The 18,527-nt window shown below is 38.6% G+C and overlaps 2 protein-coding genes across 2 annotated transcripts; both read right to left on the reverse strand.

Annotated features, from left to right (window-relative positions):
- Nucleotides 1-1,491: 1,491 nt before the first annotated feature.
- LOC116215350 (stachyose synthase-like) lies at nt 1,492-4,838 on the reverse strand. Its single transcript, XM_031551031.1, has 5 exons — nt 4,791-4,838; nt 3,131-4,620; nt 2,835-3,012; nt 2,362-2,729; nt 1,492-2,254 (listed from the first exon to the last, which is right to left on the reverse strand). Exons 2-5 carry the CDS (start codon nt 4,607-4,609, stop codon nt 1,685-1,687), a joined length of 2,595 nt encoding a protein of 864 aa, XP_031406891.1. The 5' UTR covers nt 4,610-4,620; nt 4,791-4,838; the 3' UTR covers nt 1,492-1,684.
- Nucleotides 4,839-14,066: 9,228 nt separating this feature from the next.
- LOC116213738 (glycine-rich cell wall structural protein-like) lies at nt 14,067-15,524 on the reverse strand. The gene has a single exon (XM_031548781.1). It carries the CDS (start codon nt 15,522-15,524, stop codon nt 14,067-14,069), a length of 1,458 nt encoding a protein of 485 aa, XP_031404641.1.
- Between the last annotated feature and the right edge of the window lie 3,003 nt (nt 15,525-18,527).

Raw genomic sequence — 18,527 nt, forward strand, 5'->3', positions numbered from 1 at the left:
TTGATTTGATTAGGAGCGCATCAGATTGCAGAAGAAGCTCCATGCCATCTGATCTTCAGGAACCAATATAGTGAACTATTTTCCAAGATATGTACCTTATAGACATCAATTTTCTCTAATATTATTGCTTTTGTAAGTACAGATGTAGACTTAATTGGTTGCTTTTCAGTACTACAAACTTAGCATAACTTTCACAACCGATTTGGTTTTACAGTCAAGTTTTTAAAATTTTAATTATAATTTTAACTCTACTCACTACACAATAAAAATCAATAACATAATTATTACTTTTTCATTTTTCTTCAATTTTCTTAATCATTCAATTCAATTTTTTATACTAAAAACTATCAACTATCCATTACTTTTTCACACTTTTTCTTATAATTCAACAACACAATCATTACAACCCAATTAAAATCAAAACTCAACTCTACTTAACTCTAAAACCAAACACACCATGATTGTATCTATTTGCATAATTATATATATATATATATATATATATATATATATTCTCATTACTTAGAAATCAGTTTGTGTCGACGGAGCACATTTGCATGTTTTGGAGATTAAGGCAAATGGGAACACCTGCCTGTCCAACGCACATGCTGTATTTTATTAGTAATTAGAAATATCTGTAAGCAGTTAATATCTCCTCATATGTTTGTGGAAGTATAAATTTAGAAGCATAATATTATTCTTTATATTATTATATAATTAAAAGATGAATACTTATGTTTATACTTTCTTAATCACCACTCACAGTCTTTTAGTGCTTTTCACTGTAAACGATAATATATTGCAATTATATTTCGGGTATCAATAAATTACTTTCTCTCACTCGGTGTCTCTCTATTAAATATGAAATGAATGGAAATATTTCTATATATCTCTAATATATTAGGATTAGTCCCCTATGTGTTACATTACATTCTTTGTTACTTTCAAGGACTTGAAGCTATAAATGCTAAGAGATATTATGCTCTATTTTTGTTATTTTTCACTGTCTATCTATATGTATAATGCTTTTGTCCTTGTTATATATATATATATATGTATATTATATATATACAGCTAAAAGTCATGAAAATAAGAGAATAATATATTAGAGATATATAAAGATATAAGGGATAAAAGAAAAGAGATATATTCTATATATATTTATATATAAAATAAAGTTTTGTCTTTGTTATATATATAGATAGACAACTAAAAGTAATGAAAATAAGGTGGTGTTTGTGCTAATAGAAGAAATGTATAGGAAGAAAGGATGAATGAATAAGGACGGGAAAAGTTTTGTAGGGGATAAAGAACAAGAATATGTGAAAAATGAGTTAGTTTGTTAAGTCAAAATTTCTTATTTCATTGATTGTTTTTACTTAATGATTAAGTAGTTCATTCCCTTATCTCTCATATTTCTCACTTTACATTTATTTTTCCTTATAACTAACTTGTCACTAATTTTTAAGTACTTATATAATTAAGCTGAAATAATCCCACACTATAAGTAATATTTCTTAGCATTTATAACTTCAAGTCCTTCAAATGATTATATCACGACAATAAACTCATAGAGGCCTAATCCGTGACTCGAACTCATTACAATATGTGTCTCCATATTAGATTCGAGTCTGACAGATTATTATTATGATAATAATAATACTAATTAAATATTTCTTCTTAGTTAAAAAAGAAAAGCGACGTCAGAAATCCCTCCTGCTTCTTCATCCCATGGAAGATCCACGGTAAGCTTCCCGTCGGACGACCAGCTGAACACCACGTCAACACCGTTGACCGAGCAGCTCCTGGGGGGCCTACTGGCGTAGGCCAATAGCTTGCCCGAGCCCTTCACCGTCATCTTGACGCTGAAGACGTCAACGTACTCCAGCTCCTGAATTGTACCTCCACTGTTGAACATGTTGGTGAGCCCGATCGGGGCGAACTTGATAGCATTCGGGCCCATGGTCGTGACGGGAACAAAGGAAAAGATCTCGAACGTGGAAGGCTGGATTGTGATCTGGATCGGCTTAGATCCGACACCGGTAAGGAAGATTTGCTCCGCCTGATCCAGGTAGACTGCGTACTCCGTAGCACAGCCCATCCGGGTGGATTCTGGGGTCTGGTCCCACTCGATGTCCGTGACGTGCACGGAGCCGGACATGGGCTTGTAGCACTCGGAATGGCCCCGGATCCTATGCTCTTTTGGGTCCCACCCAGCTCCTTGGCAGTTAAATGCCCCTATGACACCACCATACTGCACGAACAGTATTGCCAATATAATTGTTCGTATGGTCCCATAGATTTATAATATCAAGTGTGAATAAATTCATATAGCGTCATGAGAAGAATTAACGCAATCACCTTGTTTACGTTCCAAATCTTCAAGATACTCTTCATGTCGAAGAGAGGGTTCTTGAAGAGGCAGTCACGGGTAGGGAGGGCGAAGTGCTGGCACTTCGGAATGGTGCCGTCCGGGAACACCAGCTTCTTGATCAGCTCGAAGTCATGGCCTCCGACAGAGTCACTAACATAGATAGGCCCGCCGCAGATGGCCCTGGATCCAGCATGGAACTTGGCGCAGAGGTGGTCCGACTGGAACATGTCCCAGTCAGGTCGGATAATCTGTCCCATCCACATACTGTTGTAGGCGCAATGGATCATGTGCACCCCCTGCAGCCAGTACACTCCCATCGGGTCCCCGTTCGGGTCTTGGAACCAGAAATCGTCACCTAATAGTAATATAAATGTTTTCAGCATTGAGTAGGAACATATAAAGTAAATTTCATATGTGGCCCTAGAAGATCTGTGGTGCAATCACGGGAAGAGATGCATACCGACTCTTCCAAATGAAATCTGTCTAGTTCCGAGGAGGAAAAAGTCATTGCATTGTTGCATGCTTGAGATAAGTCCAGTTCCATTGAAGTTCTTCGACATGGAATCCGACAACCCTTTGTAGTAAGCTTTTGCAAGATCAACCCTGCCTCCATATTCTTCACAAACATATTCAAGATCCTGTTTCAACATGCACGCACACACAAATCCAAGATTTGGCCAGTTAGAGTCCGTCGATCGATAGACAGGAAATGCAACAATATTGAATCGAGAAGAGATGGCTAGAGGGTGGGCTTACGTGAATGACATCAACTTTCACTCCAGTGATACCGACTTTGGCAAGATAGGAGTGCATGGAGTCGTACAAATCATCAGCTTGACTAGGATTGACAAGCCCAATTCCTCCTTCGATGATTTTCACAACGGCGAGATCAGTCATCGTCCCATCGAGTCCTGGGGATAACTTACAAGGGATCACCTTGGAGTCGAGGTGGGTTGCCCCAGGCCTCACCCCGCCCCAAGCACCACACAGGGCATGCCACACGTAGATATCGTCCAAGCCCTTGAAGGTTGTCTTCAAGTCTCTTGTGAAGGCTTTCATTCCAAAGTTAGCCTTGCATGAACATCCCTTGCACCCTCCTCCTTGGATCGAACCGTCATCTTCTTCCTCCCCGATCATGAGGTCCAGCTCCTTCTTCCGTTCTGCGATCTTCATCTCGAACTGGGTCAAGTCCTTCACACCTGAGAGGGCTGCCTTGTCCCGATCCTTCTCGGCATGCTCCAACTCTATGGCCTTGGCAATGAGCATCTTCGGCCTCTTTGGGTCAAACGAGGGAGCATTCTGGCCAGTCATCAACCCGCCCTTGTACTTCTGGAACTTCTCACACTCCTCGAACCGGTAGAGCCTGGCAGTCATCTGGGTCCCGCCAAGGACGAGATTCTTGGCGTCCTTAGTCGGGTCTTGCCCATCTAGATTGATACTCTGCCACCCATCGTCAATGATAAGAAACCGAGGGCTGATTCCCCCATCAGCAAAGTCCTTGACCCCATGCCAAACCCCAACAGGGTCCACCGTTAGGTAGAATGCATCCCAAGTGCACCAACCGAACTTATCCACCAGAGAGGGCACCTTCTTTTCCTCCAAGAGCCTGAAGGTGTTGAGATGAACCCTTATGGCACTGTAAGCATCTTTCATCAAGTTGTATGGATTTTCACCGACATGGATGTATGCGATCGCCCTAAAAAATGAGGTTTTCCTTTGGCTTGACCCGCTCTCGGCGCATATCATGACATGCCCGTTTGTCCCGGGATGTAGGGCGGACCGGAAGCTGCCCTCGATTATGGGCACGATAACGGCATATGATCCGGTCTCTGGCACATTTAGGAGCACCCATTGGGTCTCCATTTGGACATCCGAGCCTGAACTTCCGACCCACATGGTGGACCACCATGTCTTGAACCTGAATATGCTCACGAAATCCCTGCCGGTGAACTTCCCTAAGGAATTGATCAGACGATCGGACGGTTCCCCCTTGTTGAACCCCAGAAACCCACCCTTGTGGGCCCCTGACTCGACACGCTGGATTACGGGGGCCGGTGCATCGGAGGAAATGGGGACTTCGGAAAACGGGGTGAAGGAGACGTTGCTCGGGACCTCTGAGAGGATCGGCACACCCTTAACGGTTAATTTCCTGCCTGATAGACCGATGAGGTTCTCAGGGCTCTTCGGTCGGAAGAAGCTGAGAAGGGTGTGTGCTTTGTCATTGGGGGGTGCCATGATAGCGGAAACTACAAAACAAGGGGGAGTAGTCAAGAGTTAGCAAGATTCTCGATAACCGAACTTGTTTCTTTATAGATGACTTGGAATTAATAAGGAAATCTAAAATACGGAATGGCTCAAATTTGTGTTAAACAAAGGATAGATTTCTGAAAGGTATGATGAAGAGAAAGGAGCTAACCGATTCTTGAGATTTTACAAGAGCTTGTGATGTGAACGAATGCTGATCTTAGGGGGCATATATATATATAGATGGAAAAAATGATATAAAGGGCTGCTAGTGAAGGAAACTAAAATTAAAACAAAATAAGGAAAAATTGAAAAGAATGAATAGGACTATATTGGTGAATTTAAGCGGTTCGGTACTTATTAATTTTCATTAAGTAAGGTCTCGAATTCTTGCATTGTGAATGGAGAAAATTCATACTGTGAGAGTTTTATCTCTTTAATAGGTTGACTTAGCTCGAATTGGATTACTCGGGATCCGTTGGGCTTCCAGATACCAAGATGCACATAAAAAAAAGAAGAAGGAATGAATAGAATATATTCACGAGAGATATATATCCATAAGAGAAAGGGCGTTTGGTATAGAAATATTGCTCTAAGTCTGAAGTTAAGATGTCCCGGTTTCAATTCCTATTACTAGAACTCCACTTGTCCCTTTAATTCCATTTCTCCTCCCTCTTCTAGACTCATGGTCCTCCTATATGTATCGGGGAAAGAAAAAAGAAAAGGCGTACCAAATGAGAAAAAAAAGTGTATGGTTTGTTCTAGGTTCGAATCTCGTTAGTGAGACTTTATGTATCTCTTTATTTCCCCATCTTATTGATTTATTAGGATTTTGGGTCTCCCTCATAAGTTGTAACAAAAAGAAAAGGAAATTGAATTAAATAAAAAAAAGATGAGGAAAATGGAAAAGAATCAACAAAGAATCAATGAAGCTATGGATCAAGATAAGGAAAATCGGGGTCGGTTTATGCTTGCGATGATTGGTGCTCTTGTGAGTCCTTTTGTGCTTTTAAACATTCTCATTCTCTCTACTGCTTTCTTTTGAATCGACTGAGGAAAGTTGGTAAGAAAAAACAACTGACTAGTTGGTTCTCCTCATGGATGTTGACATATTCCGGGAGTTTGAAAGATCATTCACTCCTTGAAATGCTCACGAATGACGACGGAAATGTAAAATTAAGTAAATTAATTATCCACTGTACGGCAACATAACATAAAATTGCCATGGAGAGACATGTTAGGATGCAATTGGTCGGTCGAATCCAAACGGAGACATGGTTGTAACTGCATTTGTTTTGATCAACGAGATTTAATTTCTTTTTTCTTTTCGTTAAAAATGTGTTTGGTAATTGTAACTGCCCTCTATCTGGAAAAAACTGAAGGAAAAATATGAGAATATAAAAGGGGTAAAGTTCACCATTTAATAGCTTATATGTTTCGATCAAGCTGATCCAGGGCGCTCATAGCTAGTGTCAATTAAAATTTAACTTTGGCATCAAAGCAGTTTTATTTGTCCATGCGAGGTCAAAACAAGTCAGGCCTAGAGTTGAGGATCACTAACCCGATTGTGGAAGAGGAAGCCGACCTCATCGTTCTCCGTCTAAGCAAATTATTACGAATACAAAGATGTATAGGAACAAGAAAAATAGTAGAGAGGAAGATGTTGTCCAATGCACTTTGCCATCTTTTGTTTTAGTTTCAAACTTTTGCGACTCCAAAGGAAGAAAACACTATTATTGTAACATTAATGCCTTTATCTTTATCAAATTTTCTTTTTTGACCTCGGGTACGATAATTTATTACTATAGAGGCCGGGTTTGATTGCATCTGCCATTGGTAGGCCACAAAGAAAATTTCCTTGATCAAAGCTCCCTTGAGGGGGGGACACAAGTTAAAATTTTTTTTCCGTGAAATATGTCGGTATAATACTTGGAAGACCGAACAATTTTCTTTTTATTTTCATATATATATATATATAAGATTATATTTTCTGAAATATCGTGAATGTCAGTTACGCAAATTCATTGTCACTATGTACACCATAGGTTTCTGCAATTTTTTTTTAATAATCTTATTAATTTGATCTAGAAGCTGTGATATTCCCGTGCCATATAAAGAATAATTGTCAATCGCAGAAAACTGAAACAGTGATTATTTATGTCATTTATCGTATTCAGGATGAGTTATGGTCCATTCACGATTATACTGTAGAGAAAATTAACATTTTATGCACAATTACATTAAAATTGGATTTCATAGGAGGAATTGCTATAATCACCAGCGCTGGTATATGTAATGGGCAGTTCAGCCAAGGGATTAGTTTGAAAGAAAAAAAAGACTTAATAAGGTGTTAATTGTCCCACTTCCACGGGCCACTGCACTCTTTCATATAAAAGAATACATTTCTTTTTGCGGTGAAATACATAGATCTTATTAACTAATTTCTTCTATGTACCTCTCAACAAAACTTTGTCGCATTTATTTGGTTTTTCCAACCATTATGTATAAATATATTAGGTGCTAGCACCCCTGCAGCTCGATAAATATGTTTTTCAATTAATGAGATTATATACACAGTAAATTGGATAGTCATGATCTATATATATAATTATTAGCTAGAGTATATAATTAGTGCACTTCTCATCTACTTCATAAATTACTGCACGCCTTAAGAAAAAATAATCAGTACATATGACTAAGTTGAAAATTTTACTTGGAGCTAACGTAATATATATCCAATATTCCCTACAATATTTTAAGGTTTTACAAATTTACATATTTAGGTCAGTAAGGAAGAGATGAATCATTAATTATTGCAAACTGAGGGAACTTTCCCTCGATAAGATTACCTAAAGGAGTGAATTACGGAGGGAACCCCGATCCCTGGATAATCCATTGGAAATCTCACCTTACCGAGGTTTCCCGACGGATTACCGATCACTCAATCAATCCATGTGAGGAATTCGGAACTCCTATTCGTGCCTTGTTTAGCCAACAAGTAAATGCGCAGAAGCATTCGCTTCCCAAGGTATATGAAGGAAACTCAGTTCTGCAAACAACTTTCCTAAGAGTTGAGATGTCGTTAAAAGCCAAAGAAATTCACCGCGGTTGGTTCAGCTCCTTTGTAATCCAAAAGAAGTTATTCATAGAGTCTGTTTCAGTAACTAATCTTGATCTCACTGCATGCCTCATTAGATTCTTTGATATCAATTGGAGAAGAAAACATGCCAAGAACTCGACCGATAGTATCTCGACTCCTGTGATACCAAATCCCCATGGCTCTCGTGATGACGAGCCATCTGTGCTCCATTTTGACCATCCAGTAGGTGGGGGATCAGTCCACTGCACTTTGTTTTCTCTTCTAAGAGCTTTTTTTTTTCCCATCCTCGACACCTTTTGAAGGTTTGAGACGATCCGAACTTGAATATGGAAAGCTCGGGTAGTTCGCTTAGAGCCAACCAATGAATCTGTACAAGATCATAGGGAAAACATCTCCACTCGGGAAAACCTTTTAAGTCGCAGAGTCCAATTTTTTCTTCAACTATTAATTAGTTGTGATATCCGAAAAGCAAATCAAAGAACATGCAAATCTGAGCTCATCAAGCTCTTTAATTCAGTTTTCTCTTTTATCTTAGCCATGTTTTGTTTTTTGGACAGATGTTTCCTTCTTGTAGTTAACTATATAACTATATGAATTGCCACAAGTAAAATATTTAAGAATGAATATACAGAAAATCCGCTAATAAAGGAAACGGTTGATAAACGATGGTGCCCTCTGTGGCCTCGATTTCGTACAAATTAAGGGAAGATTTGACGCTGTGCTAGAATTTTTATTAAATCGAAAGTTTATGCATTTTTAGGTTAAAGAAAAAAGTTCGTGCTAGAATTATTAAAATGTGAAAAGTTTGTTTGTTTTTTTTTTTGTTATTAGGATCTCTCATGAATCAGAATCACTCAAACTTTATGCAGGAATGATGGGAGAATAAATTTCTTAGCCTCTGCACATAAGTAAGGAATCCTAACAATAAGTGCTACTCATATACTTGTTTCTTTCCAAAAAAAGAATATACCACGCCGAAATTTCTCGTGCTACCTTTCTGTGTCCTGTCCCTCTTTACCTCCTCCCACTTCAAAAGTTAATATTCTCCGGGTTTCATTTTCATGCATCGCTTTACTTTAAATGAAAATATCGACTTGTTTGATAATGGATGAAATAGAAATAAAATCGTCTTTGGTGGAGAGATATCCTCACAGTGTAATGGAGTGGTGAAGATGGAGAATTTCGGTCTTGGAGGGTAAGTGACTGATCACATGGATGGGGGAACGACATCTCCCTATTCAGGTACTCAAAACTTCCTAGAGGTAATTAAGAGTCCATTTATTTAGTTGGGTCGGGTTTCACGGGTTCAACTAAATCTTCAAGGTTGTTTATCATGGTTCGCATTATAGTCTGTATATATATGTCCTCCTTTTGAGTGAGCAGTCATATTCGCCGCACGTGTCTAGTGCAAATCAGATAACATGAAGTAGATTGTTTTGTGCGCATGGTTGGAAAAAACCAGGGAATCTATATATGGGCGAAGTAAAGTGAAATGCAGAAGATATCTCTATAGCTAGAAGGATCTGATCCGATCGATCAGGGATTCCCGCCTGTGACATGTTTGAAAGTGTCCCAAGGGGGTTATATCCAATCCCATAAATAAAGAGAAGTAAAAGAGAGAAGGGCATCTTTAATTTTCTCTGTACGAGAATATGAGAGAGAATACGTAACTATATGTAAAGGCAAGAAGGAAATTCCTAACTAGATATTTTTTGGCGATACCACATAACTATCCTTATGGATCTTTATCGATTAAAGGTTGAACTACAAAATTCGGTTTTAATGTATACATATGTGAGTACCAGGTCCTGTAATTGGGGCTGGGTGAAATTTGTCAAGCGATCAATTACGTAATATCGAGTAGACAATGAAGCCATAGAAGAATATATATATATATGGTGATGATGATGGGCCAGAATTCTCATCTTCTGGAACAGAAATGATACTATTGGATGGACCACACATATATACTTATGAATATTCTGTATAAGTGATCGTTTCTGCTCTTAAAGATATTTGAAAAATTCCACTTGAAAAAGTTTACTTTTATGAACATCATGGATTCTTTGAGCACACAGCCCTCTGGTCAGATCAACCTAAAAGAAATTCAGCATTTTTACATGTGTTCTGTTCACTAACAATTGATTGGAAAAGTTCGGGCATCAATATCTTCATGTTCTTTTCCCTTCACCATGATTAATTCCGGGAGAGAATATCTCGTGGGAGTGTCACAGTTTACAATCCCCTTGGACTTGCAGAATTCTTGTTTCAAGCTGCGATATATATAAATATATATATATATATATGTTTGGATGATATTTTGCAGCAGGGACGGATACGGCTTGGAAACATGGAGGGAGAAGATATTTATAAGCGGGAACTAGATTGGGGAATTAAAATACAAATGAGGTTAGGACCATAACTAGAAACTTTAATGAAAAGAACTGATAAGATTACATTGCTACCATAACGCAATGTTTGAATTGAGGGCTTGGGAGGGTTTTTAGGGGGGACGACAGCTCTCGTCATAGCTACCTCAAGCATGATGGAATATCAAAGCTAATTAAGAAATATCAGACATGGAAAATACATCATCTGCTTCAAGAACCTTGAATCAGCATTTGCCATCAAGCGAAGGCTGAGCAGATCAAGAGGTTGCCTATCCCAGCTAGTGATATCTTTCGACGTGGCGATTCAATATTAAACTCATCCTAGATTTATATTCTTTGCACACTCCTAGTAGAAGCCATTGCTTGTCAGTAGATCGAGGGGTAACTTTCACTAGTTTGGCCGGGAAGTGCTTGAGAGGGATGGATTTGCCCTGTAAATATCCGCACTGCCACTTCTACTTCTGAAGATTCTTGATGGGACCACAAGTCAGCTGTCAATTAGTTGCCAAGTTCATCAAAAGTTATAAGAGTAAGAAATAAATCTAAATAAAGGGGCACATAAGTCTCACTAGCGATGATCCAATCTAGGACTTCTTAGTTCCGAGTCAACGTCTTATGCCACTGCATGCATTAAGACCCCTTCTTTTGAAATGAGATCTTATTTTGAATTAGCCTAAACTATGGATTTCCATATAACTATCCTTTTTTTCGGTGATCTAGGACCGTACCCTCCGTATAACTATCCTTTATGATGACAATGTAAGCGAGGCTCATGAGAAAAAGGGGAGACATTACCGGCAAGAATTGATCCTAAAATCTCTTATTATCAAGAGTGAACGTTATTGCAATATATCTTGTTTCTCAGATAGAGGCTTTCGACCACCTTGACATCGGTCGCGATCATCTTGGTCTAACCACCCAAGTTCGAATCAAGCTAGTCTGGCGACCAAGTCAGTCACAACCTAGTATGCCTCAACGTTGGACCAAATAGGCCTGTATCTAGATATGGCCTGTCAGCATCTGACTCTCATGGGCGGAACGACGACGTTGTGATATTTTGATTATGCAAGGGGATTTTGGTAATTCATTGTTCCATTCGACATATTATATAAGGAAACCATAATCAAAATTTTGATTTCCAATTTCCATTTCTGGTCTTGTATAGAAAATAGAAGTATTCTTCTCTTTTAAATATTATGCCTAGTCATGCAATTGGGCCTCGCCCCCCTAATTCACCCAAAACATAAATATTATGCCTTGTCAACTATATGTATTGTTCAGAAAGGAGACGCAGTACATTGACAAATGTCATCATATAGGAATCAAGAGGTTTCAGTTTTGATTTCATCAATGGAATTATCTGTATCTTTTTATTTAAATTTTTATCTCCTTGTACCAGGGTGTAGTATAGTAACACATGTATTTGACTGTTGATTTAAATGTCGTAGGTTCGATACTTAATGGGACTACCCATACCTATCTATTAATTATTTATAATTTCTCTTTTATTATACTAGTCATTGGTTCTTTTTTGTAATCGAAAAAAATTAATATTTGATGCATATAGGAATGCAATTTTCGAAAGAGTTGTTTCACAGCTACCAATTCAAGCTATAAGTTATGATTGTACCTCCAATATATTCTTAATTAATAACGGAATATCTTATATTAATTTACTATGTTAATTTTTTCGCATTCTTCTTCTATCAACTAAACTCCATATTGGTCAAACGCGAAATTATTCTAACCATGTTCAGAGCAAATTATCAGGATATTCTATGAAGTACTTTAATTTCGAGTATGTAGGGTAAATTTCAAAGGTACCTTATAGTTTTGTAATGTGCCAGTCACATCGTCTCTTTTCAAAATAAAACACTTAATTACCACCTCTACTTTTGCTTATATGGCAGATCACTTGGCGCCAAGTTGGGTCTTTAATCTGACATCGCACCTATAATATTACTATCTTTTATTTGAGTAAGTTACTGATAGTTGAGCAAATGACAATAACTTGATTGAATTACGTATCAAATGACAATACTTTGATTATTGTTACCTGATTGTATTGAATAAACTTTTTTTTTTGCTAACCCGGGATGTTCAAGGTTCGCCCGACTAATTCCCGGGGCTTCATGAACCCCCAGCGGCTCACGGAACAGGTAATTACGCCAAATGCGCTCCGGTGGCATCAAGAGAATTTGAACCCGGGTCTCGGTGTAAACTTAAATGCACATTAACCACTGGGCCAAACCCCTTGAGATTTATTAAATAAACTTCTTCATTGAAAGTAAGTGCATCTCTTTCGAATTATTATAGCATAAAATACGTACTGATGCTACGCACCATTTACCATATCTTTTTTCTTGCTCTTTAAAAATATCTACAGAAATATTATTATTTTTATAGTTTTTAATACAAGACGTGTGCTAGTGCCATGAATGGCGTGCTTTTTTTTTTGGTTTCCTTTCTAAATTATTAAAGAAATAAAATTTACTTTTGTAAAGATTAATAAATAAAATTAATTGAAAATTAAAGAAAAGAGATGGTGAGATGAGATAGAAAAGGAAGAACGAGAGTAACCGTGGGAGGGGAGAGAGAGAATAGGAAGTGAAAAGGTGGTTAATGTGTTTGGTTTTAAAGTTGGATTGAGTTGAGTTTTGGTTTTAATTGGTTTGTAATGATTGTATTATTGAATTATGAGAAAAAGAGTAAAAAAGTAATGAATAGTTGATAAAAAGTAATAATTCTATTGTTGAATTATGAAAAAAATAATAAATAGTTGAAATAATTTAATATTAAAAATTAAATTAAATGATAAAAAAATTTTAAAAATAGAAAAAGTAATAATTGTATTGTTGAATTGACGATAAGTAGAGTTGAGTATAGTTGAAAATTTTTTTGAAACCAAACATACCTCAACAATTAACATTACTAATTTATCCCATCTTTTTTCATAATTTGATAATTGTTGTTAATAGAGTTATTTTTTTTATAGACAAAACTGGAAAGGGAATGTTACCTTATTTTCGTTCTTTTCTTCTTCTTTTTTCCTGAATATTTTTCTTCTTCTCTTTTGTAATATAGATGAATGCATATCAGGTGACAGAACTGATTTAAAGCAGAGAAAAAGGGGAGAAATTAGTTTTACTCACGGGTAGGAGAAAGAGGAAGAGAGAGAGGGTGGAACAAAAAGATTGTGGAAAATATGGGATATTTTATTAAAGAATATAATAGAATTGATAATTTTAGTCACAATTTTCTCTTGATCCACTGATTCTTAATTGTTTTTAATCTTATTTTTCAATCGGTATTTTTAGAAATCGAATATTGCACCAATTGGTTTTCTTCTCCATTTGTAAAGTATAGATAATAAATGAGTCGCATAGAATTTATTTGAAAACTTTTTCAAATAATTTTGGTTGAAGTAAATTTTTAAAAATTAAAATTAATGATTATGTCTTAGAGGGAAGGGGGGGAGAGTAGTATCGGGTAGAAAAATTAGGGAACGATAAAGAAAATGTGCTCATGGCTGTGCGAGAGTTTCTTTCACGTCTTCTTACAAATTTGTGTCAAAGTCTTTCTTTCTCTTTCTTTGAGTATATGCAAATATATATATATATATATATATATAACATATAGGGTGAAAAATTAAAATGGAACACTTAAAGAGGGGGAAAGTATCATCGAATTTTAAAATGTAATGGACGACAAGGATTAATGAAAATTTTATTGTACCAATAAGACATCGCGTCCCCCGCCTTAATTAGCACTCGTTGAACAATCCGATGACCAGGGATCGATGAGGGGGACGTCCTAAGGTTACATATACAGGCCATCTCGTAATGTTCTATAAATTCTATAAATCCAACTCACTTATTTCTTTATTTTTTTTACGATAGGTTATTTCTTTATTTATTTTACAAGTGAGATCGTGTGGATCTTACTACATATTGGATATTTACGGGGTTTGCCCACTTTCGGTATGATAATGGACCGGCTTGTCATTATTTGCTCTCCGATTGCTGACTCCTACACCTCCTCCGGCACCGGCACCGGCACCTCCTCCTACACCTCCACCTACACCAACACCACCTCCCACAGAGACGCCAACACCGGCTCCGGCTCCAACTCCAGCTCCAGCTCCAGCTCCACCACCGGCCCCAACACTCGCACCACCTCCAGCCCCAGCACCACCTCCAACAGTCGCACCTCCTCCACCACCAGCGCCGCCACCTGCTCCGCCTCCAACTCCAGCACCAGCACCACCGCCTGCCCCGCCTCTTACCCCTGCACCAACTCCACCACCGGCACCGGCACCTACTCCGGCTCCAGCACCACCTCCAGCACCTGCACCGACGCCACCTCCAGCGCCGCCGCCTACCCCAGCTCCACCGCCAGCACCGACACCCGCACCACCGCCAACCCCAGCACCACCTCCAACAGCCGCACCTCCTCCACCCCTAGCGCCAACACCCGCTCCGCCTCCAACTCCAGCACTAGCACCACCGCCTGCCCCACCTCTTACACCTCCACCAACTCCACCACCGGCACCTACTCCGGCTCCAGCACCACCTCCAGCACCTGCACCAACGCCACCTCCAGCGCCGCCGCTTACCCCAGCTCCAATACCTCCACCGACTCTAGCACCACCCCCAACGCCTACACCAGCACCGCCACCTCCCCCACCACCAGCACCGCCACCACCACCTGTACCTACACCAACTCCACCTCCAACACCTACGCCAGCACCGGCACCACCTCCAACCCCAGCACCGGCACTACCTCTACCTCCACCACTTGCTCCAGCACCACCACCACCACCTACTCCAGCACCACCACCAACTCCACCTCTGACACCTACACCGACACCAGCACCGCCTCCAATGCCAGCTCCACCTCCAGCTCCACCTCCAACCCCTGCACCAGCACCACCTCCTGCAACTCCGCCACCTTCTCCTCCACCTCTACCTCCACCACCTGACCCAGCACCACCACCAACACCGCCACTAACTCCACCTCCAATGCCTACACCAACCCCAACACCACCTCCAATCCCGGCACCAGCTCCACCTCTTGTAGCTCCACCACCTCCTCCTCCACCTCCACCGCTGCCTCCACCACCACTGCTGCCACCCACACCGGCACTACCTCCCCCGCCTACTCCTATACCAACACCACCCCCGCCATGTCCGCCGCCAAAGCAACTAGCCGTGCTACCCTCAGTACGAATCTCTCGACCATCTTTCGTGTATCCACAAACTCTAACATCCCCTCCCGAATGACTACTCTTGCCAACTGAAACCGCTTCTTTTTCTATCCATCTTGCTTCTATTATTCCCACAAGAACCGCACATACGATCAATAATACTGCTGCAATCCGGACTCTCATAGGATGGTTTCTTGAAAACTGCCCCATACTGCCTCACTTAGTATGGTGATAGTGTGATTAATGTCACTGAACGTCAATGCTGAACCGATCGAATGCATGGAAGGGAATTTATAGGGAAAGATTGGGAAGAGCAATAATTGCGATGTTGATTCACCAGGCACTCCCAATTGCTTCTCTGGCCACAATAGATTTTATGCTTCTTGAAAAATCAAAACGTGGCGATGAACCAAGGAAGTTATTTGTATTCTTCTTTCCTCCCCATTAAGTGGGGCAAAAAGTTTAGTGCATTTCCTGATCAGGAAATCTAGATCTCACCAAGAGTTGCATATTTGTCCAGTCGCAAGTGCCCGAGAAGGGCTTAATGGACGATATACTACGTGCCCTAATTAGATGTTTAGTAAGAGGGGGGAAAAAAGGTAACGACAGTTGGGAATTAGCTGGGGTTTTGGCCCAAGGTTCGGGTTATGTATTGACTAGTTGTGATAAGGTAAAATTTTCAATTATAAAGAGGTCCGTGAATCCAATATAATGAAATAAAAATTTCAATATCTAATAAATGAATATACATAGTATCATCATGAGTTTTGAACTTGCAATCTCTTGATTGACAGGTAAGAGTGTGACCTACTATACTAATTTCTTCTTTCATCGTCGCATAGTAAATTAGTTGCTCTGCATGACACGCATGCATGCAAGGAAGATAAGAAGACGTTCCAATTTTAGAAGTACATCATTTTATTTTTTTGGTAAATTAAGTACATTCTATTTCCCTTTGCTTTTTATTATTTTGGTAAAGAAGTTGACAACGTGCGCTTCCTGCTGTAAACTTTACATATAGTATATAAAAATTTGATATTCACTAAAAGCATAGCCAACGCGAGATTAGATGTTCAAGTAATAGTCACTATCAGCCAATAGATGGGACAACTCGTGAATTCACTTGAAGAGGACAAAACAAAATGTCTGTGATGTAGGAATTAAACATATTCTTTTGGAAAACACCCCCAACCAGCCAATGCAATTTATTTTCGATACTACAAGAGAGTGTCTATGCCGATATTAAAGAAAGTCAAATGTCGGGACAGACAACGAGAGATCTGACTTCATATCGTTATGGATATTACTTAATTAATGAGTAATGGCTAGCTAGCTACCATCTCATTTTTTATTAACGTGTCAATATATTGGTAAGTGTGAATGTAGAACCCAAATGCTGGTTGATCAGCTCACGGAATTTCTGTTAAATATGCTCCACAATCTACATTAGCTACCGCCCTCCACTAGACATATTTGTGCAGGTGGAATTCCACACGTTAAATTGCCCAGAGAAAGAGAATCCCTTTTAAGGTCAAATACTAGTTGTAGCATACTGGGTATATGTATCTGAGGTACATATTATCTGACGCGGTGTAACTGGTAAACATTTAATATTGTACTCTCCCCGTTTATGTAATTACATACCAATTTGCCATTACTCATTAATCGATTACGCATATCACGTGTTACGACATATGAAAATCCTTTGCTCTCGACTTTCAGCTATCAATTGTCAGCAAGTTCGAGTTTAATAGCTATTGAAATCCTGGTATCAGTGGCCAGAGCTCAAGTAGAACATATAGGTAGAAGACAATAATTAAAAATAAAAATAAAAATAAAACGTAGGAGAGGATACTATATTCAGAAACTATACAGCTCAACCGCATCTCTACTATAATCATATCAGTAAGTCGCGTCCGGCTGGATTCTCATTGTGTGTCAATTCCATTTTTGGTGCATAACCTTTTTTGGACTTGGGTACACACAAACATATATATATATATAATATGAAAATTCTGGTGACTTCTTCCTAGTTTATAGTGGAGAGGAGAGAAAACTTTCTACGTAATGAGAGAACCTAGTTTAGCACATCCACTTGTACGCGAAAATTAGATAAAGCAATATACGTGTCTATATATATATATCTATGGATATATAATGCATGTCCACGCAATCGTCGGCCAGTGGGGGGCGGTCTAAGAGATTTTGGGGGCTAAGATTTTTAATAAAAGGCATTTTATTTAAATAATAAAACTACCCGAAATCCTGTCCCCAGCAATGTACATTATCGATTGTTGCATGCGTGATTCGTACTCAAATTAATGTTGTTGTTCCCTGGAACTGTTATAAATTTACTAAATGTACGCTGGAGCTGATTATTAAAGTGCTTGGTCTTGAAAAATTACATTTTCATATTTATATCTGAATTTCTCTACAATAATTTGTCTTTCCATGTCATTCTTTAAGTTTTTTTATTTACATTTGTTATACAAGGAAAATTGTTTTTATCAACTCAAATTAGTGTTTATCATTCAAGACCGATCGTGAATGGCCTAATTTTGACTTGATCAAGAAAGTGGCTTAATAAAAGAGTGTGCAGGCATATATGATCTTATTTTTACATGCAATCTATGCATAATCAACTAGATTTTTTTATTCACTAAAAATTATGAATAGATTCGTTAATCAAGGTCAAGATTAATTTGATATACTTAATCACTATTTTATATTTAGAAACATAACTTTTATTTAATTTATATGTTCAGTTTTAACTATTTAACTACATTAAAGGCTTAATTATTTTATCAAATTAGATTTTATTATTTTATTTTCAATATTGTTGATGATAGTTTTTTTTATATATGTTAAACAATGAATTATTTTTAATAAAATATGTTAATTGTAGGTGTCCTTCATCGTCGCCATCTAAATTAAAGTTTGTTCTATTCTATTTTCATACTATAATTTTTAACTTTAACTTAAATGTATACACACACACACATATATAATATGGGAAAACACTTTCCCTCCGACTGCTTTGGGAGAAAAATCCTCCGATGCATCCTTTTCAATAAAAGCCATTGCTGTCTGCTTTATTTACGAGAGGGTCATTCGCCTCTATTCGGCTGTTCCGAATTCGGCAGACTTTAGCACTGCTCTTACTTACGCATCAATTTATTATATCTGTGGATCGTATGAGTAGCATTTGCGGCA

This window comes from Punica granatum, chromosome 7 (assembly GCF_007655135.1).
Source record: "Punica granatum isolate Tunisia-2019 chromosome 7, ASM765513v2, whole genome shotgun sequence".
Taxonomy (NCBI): Eukaryota; Viridiplantae; Streptophyta; class Magnoliopsida; order Myrtales; family Lythraceae; genus Punica; species Punica granatum.